Source organism: Leiobunum rupestre, chromosome 11 (assembly GCF_980474605.1).
Source record: "Leiobunum rupestre chromosome 11, qqLeiRupe1.1.hap1, whole genome shotgun sequence".
In the NCBI taxonomy this organism is placed as follows: Eukaryota; Metazoa; Arthropoda; class Arachnida; order Opiliones; family Sclerosomatidae; genus Leiobunum; species Leiobunum rupestre.
Window position 1 is genome coordinate 25,672,878 of NC_143394.1, and position 15,852 is coordinate 25,688,729.

Sequence of the window (15,852 nt, forward strand, 5' to 3'; positions counted from 1 at the left end):
ATAATTATTGGGAAATTGTTAAGGGATGCTGGATAGAGGGCCAAGTGTGTGAGTCTAGCGGCAGAGAAATACAGCGTCAAAGGCCTAATGTTTTAACCTCCGTAATTGAAAATATTCAATTGACCAATAATTTTTTCCAAAACATAGAGTAGCACTCTGTAGCTTTGGCCATGGCCGCATTGTGGACGCGAATTTTTTATGAATAGGAAAAATCATGGGTGACGTAGCACTGCCATTACCAAAGGTAAATATTGAGATAAAGTCTAATAGTGCCTTCAGATTTTACTTTCCACCATGCTTGACATCCTTTTTAAAGATCAATCGATCACGTGTTTTTTCCACCAATAGAAAAGCACTATATTCGACATTTTACCGCGAAAAGTAGTGCATCCCGGGGAATTTTGGGATACATGGTTTCGGTCCTCGCTTTCGACGTCTCGAATCGTCCGCTTCTGATACAGAAACGCTAGCCTAGTATTTTACTTCGCGCTCGGTTTTGTTTGGACCTCGTTTAAAGATTTTAATTTAGTGATTAGTTTAATACAGTGAATAAAAATGCCACGTAAGCAACCTTTGCTGCCGATTGCTGTTTTACACGCCCCGAAAGTTCAATCTACACAGTGTAATTTTTATTTGAAGGATGAATTTGAAATGAGAGCAAAGGCTTCAGTCAGTAAACAAACCCAAACGGAAATTTTAGGTGTAATGTTTCCATCCTCTGTTGTATTTTAAGCATAGTTTATCTAGTATTTGCTAAAGACTTCCATCCATCAACAACGACTCGCAAATAGCTTTATAGGTTACATCCAGTTGGAAAAAATCAGCTTCATAATTCTTCAACGATGCTTCAATACTTAACGCTTGGCTAGTCATTTTTTATGAAACCAATTAATATGTTCCTTTTCTGAATGTCAACTAATTAAAAACCACGAAAAAGTCTAATTTTAATGTAATTTAAAATTCTTACCTTTCTAAGTTTTAGATCCGTTTAAATATTTGTTTTCTTGTAATATACTCCACATGACATCAATTTGTGGCTAGCGCGATATCACGTCATATTAGGCTTACTAAAAGCACTGATTTAAGTTACATGTGTATCTATTTTAAAAAGTCGTATTATTGGTTTTAGAATGTCGTATTTTAGGTTCAATCATATTGTAACCGTTTCGCCTTCCCAAATCGTATCCCATAAAGGATGTAACACGATTAGGGTAAGCGGTTACAAGTTAGGGTTCGGGCTAAGCCAGTCTTATAAGTGAAAATCACCAAACGAGTGGATTCAGTCAAAAACAGGTTTAATATTCAGAAAAATAATTACACTAGCTGAAAACTATTCGTAAGTTTTGAACCATTAAGAGAACGGCCCAGGACTGAGCTGTGACGTCATGAAAAAGTTCTGGATAGTTCAGAACTTTTGTACGAATAGTTGTGATTCAATTTATGATCGTACGATTTGACGATGTGCAAATGAATTTTAGAGATTTCAACATTGAGTTCCGGCCAGTACTTGCTCGTGAGCAGGTACCGTTAGAACGGTTCCGAACGGTTCAACAAGAGGTTCTTATCTGCGAATAGTTTGCATTTGGGCAGTTCTAGAATTTTTTTGCCGAATAGTGCGCATGGGGACTGGTTGAACGGTTCAGAACTCACGAATAGTTTTCACCTACTTACAATGACATCGGAACTACCTCGTTCAGCCATAATATATATATATATATATATATCTTGGGGCAAAGATTAAAAACATATGAACGAGGGGATACAAAACGTTGACCCGGAATCCTCACGGGTAACCATCTCCGGGCGAGACAATGAAATCACGTGGCGCAGGACATTTATACTGCCCACGCTAGACTGCTATCCCTCTAGCGGCTGATAGCGAAAATATAACAATTTTTTTTATAAAAAATAGGAGGGTTCACTGTAACATAGATAACATTTCTGCTGCCATCTATGTTTTAGACAAATTGAATATATTGTTTGAATCTTATACAAAAATATATTTTTTGAATCTTTCAAAATAACGGATAATTATTTTTAAAACACATTTAACCGTTCATAAACTTAAAGTTAGAACTGGCACTACCAGATGGCGGCATTATATAATTGGAATCAACCCGGGCTTATCTAACAAGGAGAGAAAATGATTTCGACAACATAAAATGGAAATTTTTCCTATTTAAGCCATATCGGTTCATTTTCAACCATTTGGTTCAAATTGATCAAAATGTGATCAATTTTTATTTTCTTCGTCAATTTTTAACAATTTTTTTAATATTTTGGTATTTTAATTTTTTTCAATTTTTTAAAATTTCTTACATGGGGGACCCTTGGAATCGGTCTAAATCCCATATTATTTTTAATGGGAAAATTTCCATTTTATGTTGTCAAAAACATTTTTCGTTGCCGTGGCAAAACCGTTGCCCATTGAATAAATTCCCTTTACGATTTTTCAAGTTACATGAAGGTCTACCAATCCCCCGAGTTTGAACAAAATCGGTGTGTAACACCTCGGGTCGTCTCCTTGTAAGTTATCTGACCATTTTTAGAATTTTGAGAGAAAGAGCGTTCTTAGACGGAAAAAAACGTTGTGTACAACTAGAGACAATCCGGCGACAGCTGTTACAGTGAATAAAAGGAGGCTGCCTTTGATTTTCTACGTAAATCATTTGAAAATCAGTTTTGTATTAGAAATTATTTGTAACTGGTACTCTACATTTATTGACAAGTTGTATTTTTTCAATATGGGAATATAGGTAAATGTATATAATGTAAAATAATTCCCTATTGCGTAATGGTAAAGTCCGATTTAAAATCAAACATTTTGAAGAAATCGGATTTATTTGATATTTCTGCTCAATAATATTTCAGTGCAGTTTTATTTGTGCCGGAAATATTAGGAAATATTAGAAATGTTTTCCGTAATATATATGTTATAGGTTGGAATAATATTGACTATTGTAACCTCGTAGCGAAAGCGAAGGTAGGAAAGGTTTTATCAGCCGTGACTAGTGACACCAGTTAGTAAATGTAAAATCTATACTAGTTATTTAGACATGACTCTAACGCTAAGGCGGTCGTATTAAAATGGTCAATTATCCGGCAACGAGTGACAGTTCGAAATAATAGGTCGCGGAGCAGGCTGGCCGCTCGACCTTCTCCAAAAAAGTGCCCGGGAAGAGCCGAGGGTCGGGAAATTTTTTAGGGCTGACAGGCAGAAGAAAAACGTGGAAATTAAAATGAGTCTAATATCCCGAAATTGTAGCGGTAATCAATAACGTAAAATATAAAATCAAAATGAACATCGTATTCTAAAATCTCAAAACTATTGAATCACTCCTCGGTTTATATCCCGAATATTTTCCAATATTTTTTGTTGTCTTCTGGACAACTGAACGTTTCCCGTATGCCGTATGGTCGAAATGTTTGTATTGATACTGAAGAGTTACCTCGTAGTGTTGGCGAAGGTAAAAAAGGATTTGTCTGCTATGACTATAGTGAGGCGAGTTTGTAAACGTCTTACCTATTGTTAGTCATTAACACCTGACAGTAACGCGAAGAGGGAAAGGACTAAAGAATAGGCGAGCGAGCAGAGCTCGTCTTAAAGCAGCGGGGTGTCCACGGACAGGCAGAAATTTTACCGTTCACAAAGCAGGCAAAACGCTCAACCTTCTCCAAAAACATGTTTTGCGGGAAGCGTAAATGCAAGATGAAGCATCGAGGGTAAGGAAATTTCAAGGGGGACAGGCAGAAGAAATACTAGGCCTTTAGCTACGGAAAGGTATGCCGCCAAAATACTAGATCCCGCATTCCGCGAACGTGAAAACCTTAGGCAACGGTTGGCTTAGTGTACTAAACCATCTATTAATTATTTAACTTATGATTCTTACGCAGGGGCGTATTAACAATTAGGCAGAGTAGGCACGTGCCTAGGGCGACATTTTTCTAGGGGAGCCAAAATTCTGAGTCTCTGATAAACCCCCATAGTCGAAGTACTTGGCTGGCTCCTACTTAGCTGACAATGCCAAGAAGCGGCAATTGTTTTGGTGCCTAGAGGCGCCGAAAGGGTTAATTCACCCCTGTTCTTACGTTAAGTCACTTTTGATACTAACGTATTACTTGAAAATTTATAAATATTTGTCCCGGTAGGCCTACAGATTCGTGAGCTTGTAGGAGAGATGGTTGGTGCCCATTTCCTGAAAGCATTTCGTCTATAAAACGCGATAAAAAGTCGCTAGCCGACTTGGGGCTCGGGTATTAGCCTAGCTGGTTTATGATATCCCCCATAACAGCAAAGTTTATAAAGGAAATGGTTCATATTGAACAGTGTGATCCAAAATTTAGTTCAAGCAAGGGATTTATGCTGCCAGTTATTAAAAATAGACCAAGAGGTAAACGAAATTATATTATCGCTTTAGCGAACTTGTTGTTACTATTTCAGTTGATACGATTTCACCATAGAGGAATAGCTATTCCTCCATGATTTTACTAATTACGATGCCACTAGCCCACCGTGAATTATCAGAATGGGGCTGGGGGCGCCAAAAATGTGGTGTCGGCGGATACACGACGCAACTATTTTTCAGAAAAACGTTACTAATCCTTTAAAATTAAGGGGTGAAGTAGGGTCAGTAGCGGCGCTAAGGGTGGGCTGAAGTGGGCTTTAGCCAGAGATAATAAATACGCTTACGCTTTAGGAGATGTGAAACTCGCTATATTTCTAACGTTAAGAGAGCCGAACAGGTTTATCTCTTGCTTCCCCCCTTGCGAGCTCTAGCGCTCGTGGCGGCCAGGGTGTAAGCTTCAGTATTCCACAGACTAAATAACTGAAAAATACACAAACCATGCAGAACTGTTGGAATAGACCATAGGCTAAATATGAATAATGAAATTTTTATACTATTATAAAAATTACAATACAAATATTATATTATTTATATTGAATTATTTCATATTAATTATATAAACTATTTTATAATTATATTATATTAACTGTATATATTGTTTGTAATATAATATAAATATTATATAAAATAAAATATTATAATTTAAATAAAATCTAATGACTATTATAGCTTTTAATTTAATCTTGAGGTGTTATGATTTTTGACTAACTTTAATTATTAAAATATGCAAATAGGAAATGTGAAAATAACAAATTCACTCAGTATTTAAATTTTTTATTTTTTATTCATTTTAATATCATCAAAATAGGAACAAGGACTATTGGGTATTAATTATTTAATTAATCACAAATTGCTATAATTTTGATCAGGAACATTTAACTACGAAAACAAATATGCAAATAAAAAGGATTTTTTCCCAAAATGAAAAGTTGAAAATGAGCGAATTTCACTCAGTATTACAAATCTTTTGCTTTCTTTAATACTAATGTTATTTAAAATAGGAACAGATTTTAATCTCACTATCATCTTTATGCATTAAAACATTTAACAAAAAAATATTAAAATCATATTTTACTTAAAACATTTAATTGTGGGATAGGATTTAATTTTTAACACTAATGTTATTTAAAATAGGAACAGATTTTAATCTCACTATCATCTTTATCATATTTATGCATTAAAACATTTAACAAAAAAATATTAAAATCATGTTTTACTTTAAAACATTTAAATGTGGGATAGGATTTTAATTTTTTTTCATATTATCTTTTAAGTTTAACACCTATTTTTATTGTTTTTTATTTTGCACTGTGACCAACTTTAATAGCTTTTCGATCAATTCGTTCTTCTTTCTTGTTAGTGCTAATGTTGTCATTAATTTTTTTTAGTGCCGCAAATATACTAAACCTAACATAGTATTTGATTATGTAGTCCATAAGCAACGAACACTTTTCTTCTTGTGGGTGAAACCAATTTAGTTTAGCTATATCAATATTAAAGTTCCGAATAACGCGTTCCCTAATGTTTTTCATATGGAAAATTTTGGGAAATAACGAATCAAATTTTTCATTAAGGTCTTCAATAAAATCCAGAAATGGAATACTTGGTCTGGTGATTTGATCCACAGTTGTACTACTGTAGGTTTTGAATGAAATGAAAGTATCTTCGTGCGAGTAATTTGAGTTCAAGCGCAGTAGTTGTTTTTTGCACGAATTGCATTCCAAATGGTTTTGGTTTTCAAAACATTTTTTTAATATGTAACCTGCAATATAGCAAACTGAATTGTTGTCATCATTATTACATCCAGTTATTTCAAATTCTTTTTGAAAAGCTGTTTCTGCATCTTCGTACTCTATTAGTACTGATTCACTGAGTGAGAGATCCGTTACTCGAACATTTTTGTTAGCTTTTGTTGAATCAATATCTAGTATTATTTTATCCAAATCTGCTATGCAATTGGACTTTGCAGTTGGTTTTAGTAAGTGATTTAGGCTTGCACTTCCATATGCCTTTCTGAAGAATTGTGGTGACGGGTGATCTCTGTTCCCACCTTTTTGTCGAATTACCCCAAAAAAGTTCTCAAGAAAATCTTGGTTCATTTTTCCTGTAAGGAGGAATTTAAATCCATAATTGGTCTTTAAATCTTCCCAGAGGGCTTTTAATGACTGAATTGATAACTTCCACCCCTCCACGCAAGGAAGGGTTTTGTATCGACAGCCTTTAAAGTTCCATGAATTCAACCAGATCAAAGCATCGTCCAAGGTTTCCAAATGAGGAGATTTATTGGTCATTGGGCCTTTACACGGAGTATTTTTTAAAAGGGAAGCATTAAAATTGGCAGTTCTGCAATTAAATAGGTCGAACAAATCATTCATTCTCTCGATAAACTCTGCTGTGAATACAGCATCGAATTTCAAGTGATTCTGTGATGTATATGTATACATCGCACTGGCAACGGTTCTACTGAGCAACTGTGAAGCCAATGGCACCCTCATTTTGGAAAAGTTCGTTAAATGCAAATGTTTCTTTGTCAATTTAGGAGCAAGTTTAAATTTTCCTTGAGCTGTCTCTAAGTTGTAGAGCTTTAACAAATGTTCCCATTTTACTGGACCCCCATTGGTTAAAATGACATACTTGCTCAAATTATTCCTGACACTTTTGAGAAGATGAGGAGGGTCAAACATTGCAAATATTTTTTCTTTTGTTGGTGACAAAAAATACGGCATCTCTTCCCGTATCCCCATTAGCTTGAACATTTTTCTGTTGTTGGTTCCCTGATCGCAGACTACGACCTTTACTTTTAGACCAATGTCATTCAGTTTTTGGACGCACTCATACAAAAGTTCTTTTTGCTGCTCAGCTGGGCAAGAGTCACGTGCAAAAAAATAGCCAAGGGGTTGTTTCCAACTAAATTTTAAACCTTTTACCATAAAAACAAGCGCTTGATTTGCTACTCTTCTTGTTTTTCCCAGAGTGCCAAAATTTTCAAAACCTTCTATTTCGTCGTTTGGTTGGTCATACGTCAATGTTTCTGTCAGGCTGATTTCATCAAGAGGTAGTACACACAGCTTTTCATCTGAGCTTTTGTTTTCGAATTTCATTTTTAGCAAGTTGAACACTTTCTCATCAAATCCAGGCCGAATTTCATTTTGAGCTAACCAAGCTTGTAATGATCTTTTAGTTGGTAGGCAAAACATTGTCGAAACTTGTCTATAAGCTTGAGGGCTATGATAATATAGCGATAGTGCTATAGTTTTGATTGTCGTGGAATAACGGCGTCCTCTTTTTTTCCTATTTTGAAGTTTTAAATCTGACTCCACAAGGGCCTTTGCAAGAGAATTTAATTTTTCCAATTTTTCACCAGAATCGTGCTGTTTTACATTCTTTACTGCATCCAGTTTTCTTTTTAAATTCTGAATATGCTTTTCCCGACGATACAGTTTTAGCCTTTGACTGTTAATGATTTTCATTAATTTATCCTGCTTTATTTGAAATTTCCTTTCTTGTTTTTTGCAACAAGATTCTTCAATGAGCTATGTGTCAGCGACAATGGAATCGGATTCATTTACTTCAACGTTTGTAGCTGCACCTAAAATACATTTTATTTTTAAAATAAGGAATTTTTTTGACATAGCTTTGACCCTCTTAGGTATTTTCCAAAGTGTGAAATTTCCTTTGAGGGTTTCTGGCTACACCACAAGAGTTGTTGACCTTAAATTGTTAAAAAGTAATTAATTTATATCACCAAATATACTTATAATGTAATACCAATTTAGAGAAAACTAAATTAGAAGTACGAATTAAATGTGAAAATAATTTAAATTTAAGTTTAAATTACTAATTCACACCAGTGGCGTAGCCTGTGAACACATTCCCCTCCTTAATTGTATGTGAACATATAGTGGTGTGCAGATACTAAAATTGCAAGTTCGAGTACTTACTCGTACTCGCCATATATATAGGACTGGAACAGACAGGTACCCAAGTCCTTCGCCAAGGCTAGGAACTCTCTCTAGGGGTGACACCTGGTGCTGATCACACCCAGCTTGTGACTCGACTGAATCATAAATTTAATTTATTACTATTTCCCAATACATACCATGAAATATCTCACTAACCCTTAGTGGTATGTCAGTAGTATCCAATGATTTCCTTGCACGTTTAATTTCAATGTTTGTAGTTGTACCTAATGCAAATACATTTATATTTAAAATAAGCGAAAACCTTTCTTTTAAAATTTTTTTAAACATACCGCTGTCTTGCAATTTCTTTTGTGTACATTTTTTGATGGGAGTCTCTGAAATTTCGGGAAAAAGAAGTCTCCTCTTAAGGTTCGGTTTTATTCTACGAGCGTTTGATAAACCTGCAACTTTATCTAATAGTTAAAAAAGGTAAAATAAAAACTTTAATAATATGAGAAAACATTCTGTACCAAAATTATCATCTTTTCTTTTAGTGGACCTAGGTGAATCAATATAGGTTTCGCCCAAAAATATACCTGAAACAAAATTTCAGAAATTGAAAAATACACCACACGTTAAAAGATGAAACCTACCAGAATCAGAGTTTGAAAATGAAACATTTTCATATGGTGACAATACCTTTCTTGGAACTGGTGGAATAAATTGAGAAAAACTATTAACATAATTTAAGGTGAACATTTAGAACAAGAAAAATCCGATATTTCCTTTAGCTTCATGCAGTATCGAATAAAATCGTACCAACTGAATTTATTAAACCAAAGCGATTTATAACTTTTGAGCTTCAATTTTTAATTAAATTATATCTTAGCAGCCAATTAAGTAAATTAAAAATACAAGTTGGTACATATTAAGAAAAGTTGAAAGCTAATTGTTTATATAAAAATATTCTCTAATTAGAAGATATAATAACTTAATATATCTATTGTGAATAATTATTTAAACAGTGATATAACGTACGGAAATTTACATAGTTTTAATTTTAACCTTAACAAAAACAATAAATTATAAATGAAACATACCATTAGACTTGGATCTGACATTGAAAAGAGTTCTCGGTGATCTGTTTTTCTTTGAATCAATAACATTTTTTTCACTTTCAAAGTGACCTAACAATTTAAATTAATAATTACAAACCGTACAGAACATTTTGAAAAACAAATAAAAAACTACCTAAATCTGATATATTCAAGGGTTGTTTTCCAATTGTTTCACTTTCGCCTTTGTTGATATTATGTAATTAGTTAAAAAGGTAAAGGTATTTAAAATTATTACTTACTAGTGTTCTTTGTAAATAATTGAATTATTGGAGCTACATTTAATTTAAATTTATAACAGGATTTCGAGAAAACTAAGAAGAAAAATAAGTGACCACGAGGTTTTACGCTTTTACTTCGCCGCCTACTCGCTTTCTCCCTTGCCGTCAAAAAAAGTGGCGCTGCAGTCAGTTGCTGCTTTCCCCCTTTTTAGGATGTTCGGGTTTTGGAAACGAGTTTCACATCTCCTAAAGCGTAAGCGTATTTATTATCTCTGCTTTAGCATTTCTGAGAGGATCCACATATTTATATTAAAAGGGCCACATATTCATAATTAAGAAGCCTCATATTTTAATTTATGAATTTTCATTATCTCTAGAAATTTGTTTTATTGCGAAGAAACGTTTTTCTGGAAAAAATCTTTCAAAATCAATTTATTTACTCAAAAAGGTAGTAGACCATAAACATATAGATTCGGGAGGAAGGTAGCGGAAATTGAGAGAAAGTTGAAAAGAAAGGGGCTTATGGGAATTTACGGAAATATCCCAGGCATGCACGTGTCCCCTCCAGGTCAGATAAAAGGTCAGTAGGGGGTCCAAAAAACGCGACGAGAGCCGCAACAATAAAACGACCTTGCTCTTCTCGCTTCCTAGAAAATTTTTGGTTTTTTCGATTTCACCACTTTTGCGAAATATGGTCAATCCAAGGTTCCCACCAAAGACTATATATACGCTTCGCGAAGCGTATATATAGTCTTTGGTTCCCACTAAGGGCCACAAAATTCTTAGGGGCCCAGCGTTGCCAACCGTACTATAATTATAATACATTTCGATAATTATACCTTTCGAATTTTTCCGTACTACAATTTCAATCGCGTACTATATAGTACGCTTTTTGCGATAATTGTATTATAGTTTTACTATATTTCCGATATTTGTGCGATAATTTAAGAAATATTAGAAAGTTCCTTTTTGTTTACATAAGAACGGCGTTTCCAGTTTCTTAAGTAGGCTAAGAATTGAAATATTATACTCGGAGTGTTTGGTTTGTTCTCGAAAATACGGCTGACTTGACTAATCAAGCGTGTTGTAGCCTAACGAAAACGAAATATGTTAGTAACGGCCAACTATGATAAAGTGCTACCATGGTATAGCGAGTAATCAAAGCTGGCCGTACTTGTGTACTATAATTTTTGGGCTTCGATACTATAATTTCAGTTTTGGGACCTGGCAACGCTGTAGGGGTCACAAAAATCTTAGGGGCCACAAAATAATTAGCCCACCTGTGAAAAAACCTTAGCGCCGCTACTGAGTAGGGTACACAGACACCCGAGATTTTCGACCAAATGTTATATTTATTTGATACCTTGGGCGATGAGGAATATTTTGGTGCAAGAATTATGCAGCGCAAATTTCTGTTCGCGGAGATATTTAACTATAAAAATTTAGATTTTTCAATGGATTTTTACTAAAAATTCCGGATTTCGAATGTTTAGATAACGTAGAACACCCGACGACTAACTTCCGCGCACAAACTAACCTAACCTATTTCGTCCAGTTACGATTTTACTAGGTTCATGGAGGAATAGTAGAGGAGGGGAAAGGAAAGAAGAAGCTAAATCCGACAGCGTAGTGCCAGTTCGAGGCGGGGAAAAAAAGGGGGGAAAGTCGAGGTAGACTTTTTAAAGAATTCAAACCCTAACCGGTAGATCGCGCCATGATTGCGCTGTCTGTGTTGGAATGTATCAAACCATGGAGGAATAGGCAACAAGTGTACCTCGACATACCCCCAGTTTCTACATCCCCCTTTACGCGATTTCTGAAGAGGAACGGCAGTGCTTAGCCCAATCAGAACTATCAATACCACTCCAGGGCTATTCATCTATGCTAGGTTACAATTCCACAACGTTACGCTTTCACTTGGTACGATTTCACAGTTTTCACCGCTCATTTGGCTAGGTACTGTCCTCTAGGTCGCGTTTTAGAATGGGGTTGGGGTGGCGCCGCGAGCCCTCAGCGCTCGAGCGAAGGGAGTGCGCGGCGCCGTCAGGCGCCAATAAGGGGAACGCTTGATATTCGTCGTCGTGTGTTCTGAGGCAGTTCCATTTATTACATTTTACATCCACTTGGTTTTAGACGGCGTTTTCGCACATTTTTCATATTAATACGTTCCTTCATTAAAAAATCTTTAATATTTCTGATTTATAGTAAAATACCCTTGCTTTTTGTACATTTTAAATGTTAAATATCGCCGTAAATACATATTTCCGCCAAAAAAATTGCGGCATTCAATTTCTTATCATGCAAGGAATTAAAATAAAAAAATATAAAAAATGTGTGTGTCTGTGTACCCTATTTTTTTCAAATTGAGTGAATTAAAATAATTATCATATGCGGGCCAAAAAAATTACTTCGTAATCTACGCGTCAAGTGCTACATTCTCCGCCAAAAAACTCAAGATATGTGGCATTATGAATTATATATTTAAATATAATATTTGTTTAGCACATCACCAATTATAAACACACTTGAGACATCGAAATTTCTCAATGAAAGCTTTGAATCCATTTAAAAATAGATATGGAAAAACTATTTATATTTCACTTTATGATTTCTGTGTATTGCTATTTCTAGGGGAACATGATGTAGTGTAAGTAAACCCAAATAAGTTATTAATAGTCCTCTGTGGATTGATGAATGTCATGTTCCTGAATGAAATAAGTTGGTAGGGGAATTGTGTTTTTGTAAAAAAAAAAATTGTTACCACGGTTTCAAGCGCAAATAGATAACTACGGGCGCACTCTTACATATTCATCTTATTACGTCTATTATATAACCTGGAAATGCAACAAAAGAAAGTTCTATTCTGATAGCTGGTGATCAGTTCACGAGGATTTTAATCTGCATCTATCAGCGAATGTATAATATTCTGGTACCTCATTTAGTATGGTGAGACAGCCAGTCTATTGGTTGGTTTGATTACTTTTTTCAACTTGGCTTATTTTGGTAGCTTGAGTAATTTTTCAATTAGCTGAAGATTTATTCTGTGAGCCACACCGCACTGTTTAAATACCATGTTAATAATTGGTACCCTGTAGTCCTCCAAACGTGGGATTCTGAACAAGTATTTTAACTTTTTTAGGGGAGGTTGACTAAAGATTAATATTTCAGGTATTAATGCTTACAAGGGTGATGGAACTAGTGGTCCTGCTAGTTGATTAGTGGTGTGACAGTCTGGGATATACAGCTTCCATTTTACTTGCACAGCTATAGATCTGAAAACACAGAAAATAATTGCCATCGAATTAGCAGACTGTCCAGAAACTGGCCGTAAAAACTTTATTTGTAACTATTATGCGTCAAGAACTTGATTCAGCAGTTGAAACCACATACTACGATTATTGAAGTGGTCACAGATGGACAACTGGGAATAAAAGCTTACATGAGTACCATTATACTAAAATTGTAATTAATATTAATCCTAGATAATTACCTCATTTTTTGTATATTTTAAAATTATTAAATTTAAAATTTTTTTGTTGCTGGTTCATCATCAGAATCATGCAACCTACATGACTCGCCCACGACCGTAACAACATATTAATCCTCATTTTTTATTTTCGCGACATATACAAACTGACCGACCATGGCTTGGTAAACAGTTGCCTTTGCCTTTGCAGAAAATATCCATAATAAATAAATTAAGCTAAGCCTAAAATCCTTGGTTTGTTCGCAGGTGAGCTAAGACAATCGAATGAAAGTGAAATTGCACCATGTGGTTACACCAAGGAGAATAATGTTTTCCGGCAATTTAAAATCCTCCTTGGAAAACTAACTTACGACTTGTAGAAGAAAACATAGTTTCAAAATCAATCACTCCCACCTGCATGGCCACTTTCGTTGTCCTTTAAGCTTTAGTTAAATGTTTTATATTGTTTTTTTCATTCGCTTTTCTGGAAGTTTTGGTGTGTTCTCTGCATAATTTATCATGTTTGAATTTTAAAATCTTTTTACCAAATCTATTTTTCGTCACTATTATTTGATGCGCCTTTTCTAGTGAAAGCTTAATTTTACATTTGGGGTATATTTTTTAGAGCTACAGTGAGCACTTTCATACAATTAACACCAGGCTTTTTATATTTTATGTAGGTGAAATGCCGGCATTGGTGGTTGGTATGAAACTATTAAACCAAGCAGATCCATGCGTTCAAGTAATGGTTCAGGAAACTGGTGAACATGTTTTAGTTACTGCTGGTGCTCTTCATTTAGAAAGGTGCTTGGATGATTTAAGAGAAAGGTATTTATCAAGTATTAAAGTATAATCTAAGTGCCTTACATTAAACATTGGCATGTAATTTAGATTGAGGTATTAACAACTTTCAGTGTGCACTATGCATCCTAACCTAAGTAACATAATAATCATAAGTATTAAACTATCGTAATTATTTTACCTTCTAAAATTTCTCTGACCCATAAAATTTACCATGCCATAACTTGCTCTAATGGGTTAATCGGAGAAATTCGAGTTTTAGGGGCTGTGCATTTTTATTCATATCTCAAGATCTATAAATAATACTTTTGGATTTCATTATTTTAGGGTAAAGAAGACACGGATAATTCGAAAAAAAATTAATTTTAATTTCAAAAAACTTGTTAAGTCAAAAGGTCAAAATACTATATCGCCATAATTACCGTTTCAAAAATAAAAATTTAAAGTTGTGCACCAGAATATAGATTCTATCCCTTGTTCTATAAAATGATTGTTAAATTGTAAAATTCAGACCATACTTGAGCAAGTTACGCCATGGTAAATTTTAGGGGTCAGAGCAATTTTAGAAAATGGCGATGTTCAGTAACTCCTAAATCATTAGTCCGATTTCAAAGATATTCGATAATTCAGTTTCTACAACATTGATTACCCTTTAAACCTAATTTGAACCAAATCAGTCGAGGTAGGGTTGACAAGCTGTGCCCATTTGTCAGAGACGCTCTGTAACCATGTTTAAGCTAGGAGCAACAAACACAAGGAGAACGCAGCTAGACTTTAAACACGCTAACGCAGGGTTGTGTACGAATTTCATTGGACGAGCGTTTACGCTGAACGTTTTCCGGGCGGGGGGGGGGGAAGACAATTCCCGTATTTTCCCCTTCCGACGGCTGCAGGCGCTAAACCGTCTAGCCAATGAAAACTGTTTATAAAAGAAAATCCACGACTTTTGACGGGTTGCGTTCTCCTTGTGTGGGGTGCTGTGTTTGGCATTAAAAGTCACTAGATGACTTGGTCCTAAGGTCGTGCATTGGGTATTAGCCTAGCTGATTATTATTAAAATTACCCTGTAGCAACAAAGTTTGATCCATGGGGGTAAGGGAAAGGTTGTAAAGTTTGTAATTGTACAATTTTCCTGTATTATGGTTTATCCAGTATTTATTTTAAGTATAATAAGTATTTTTTATTTATAAATTTTAATTTTTACAGGTATGCCAAAATAAGTATCAATGTATCTCCACCCATTGTTCCCTTTCGAGAAACCATAATAAAACCTCCGAAGCTAGATATGGTTAATGAAGTTATTGATGACAGGAATGTTATCGCAAAGTCACAAGCAAAGGTATGTTGAGTAGAAGGAAGATGCAATTATATTTTAAATTAATGATTTTAAATTTGTTTAATAAACTCAAATAGGAATTCAGTGGTGTAGACAAAGGTTGTTTCATGGTCAAAAACGTCGTTTGAGCCAACACTCTAATATAATATAATTTAATTTAGTCTGATCACCTATTTACAGTCATGGGCAAAACTATACTCTTTCAAAGAACGCTCCGCTCTTAAGAGTACATTTTTCACTTTTCCGGTTTTATCGTCCCTCGCCGAATGAGATCTTTCGAAAGAGTACTTTTCGTCAAAGTCACCGTTTTTACTCTCTTTGCTGGCGGGAAATTAAATTTAAGGCGGAAATTTGAATTGTATATAAATAAGTGTACTTTAAGCTGCAATGGTACGTCAGTATTTACTTCCTTCAACCATATTTTCAATCCCACTCGTTAATTTTTCTATTTGTACCCAAGTTTAAATCCTATTGTATCTGAAAATAACTTAAACAGAGCTGTGTGGAAGAACGTGGAAAAGCCTAGGTATGCTTATGAAAATCTATTATCGAACTAATATAAATAGCTACCGCATAAGTTTTAGTTATCACTAGAAACTTTATTT

The 15,852-nt window shown here is 34.7% G+C and overlaps 1 protein-coding gene and 1 long non-coding RNA gene across 5 annotated transcripts in view; one reads left to right on the forward strand and one right to left on the reverse strand.

Annotated features, from left to right (window-relative positions):
- LOC149922048 (elongation factor-like GTPase 1) overlaps window positions 1-15,852 on the forward strand; it is a 123,115-nt gene that overhangs the window by 27,714 nt on the left and 79,549 nt on the right. For all 4 annotated transcript variants that reach the window (XM_090164311.1, XM_090164314.1, XM_090164313.1 and 1 more), the window contains exons 18-19: window positions 13,791-13,938; window positions 15,118-15,250. In XM_090164311.1, the coding sequence (XP_090020437.1) occupies window positions 13,791-13,938; window positions 15,118-15,250 (281 nt within the window). The remainder of the gene's footprint in view (window positions 1-13,790; window positions 13,939-15,117; window positions 15,251-15,852) is intronic.
- Window positions 8,495-8,882, reverse strand: LOC149922049 (uncharacterized). The gene is made up of 3 exons (XR_016477379.1): window positions 8,839-8,882; window positions 8,659-8,775; window positions 8,495-8,592 (listed from the first exon to the last, which is right to left on the reverse strand). It is a non-coding gene; the product is annotated as an uncharacterized LOC149922049 (long non-coding RNA).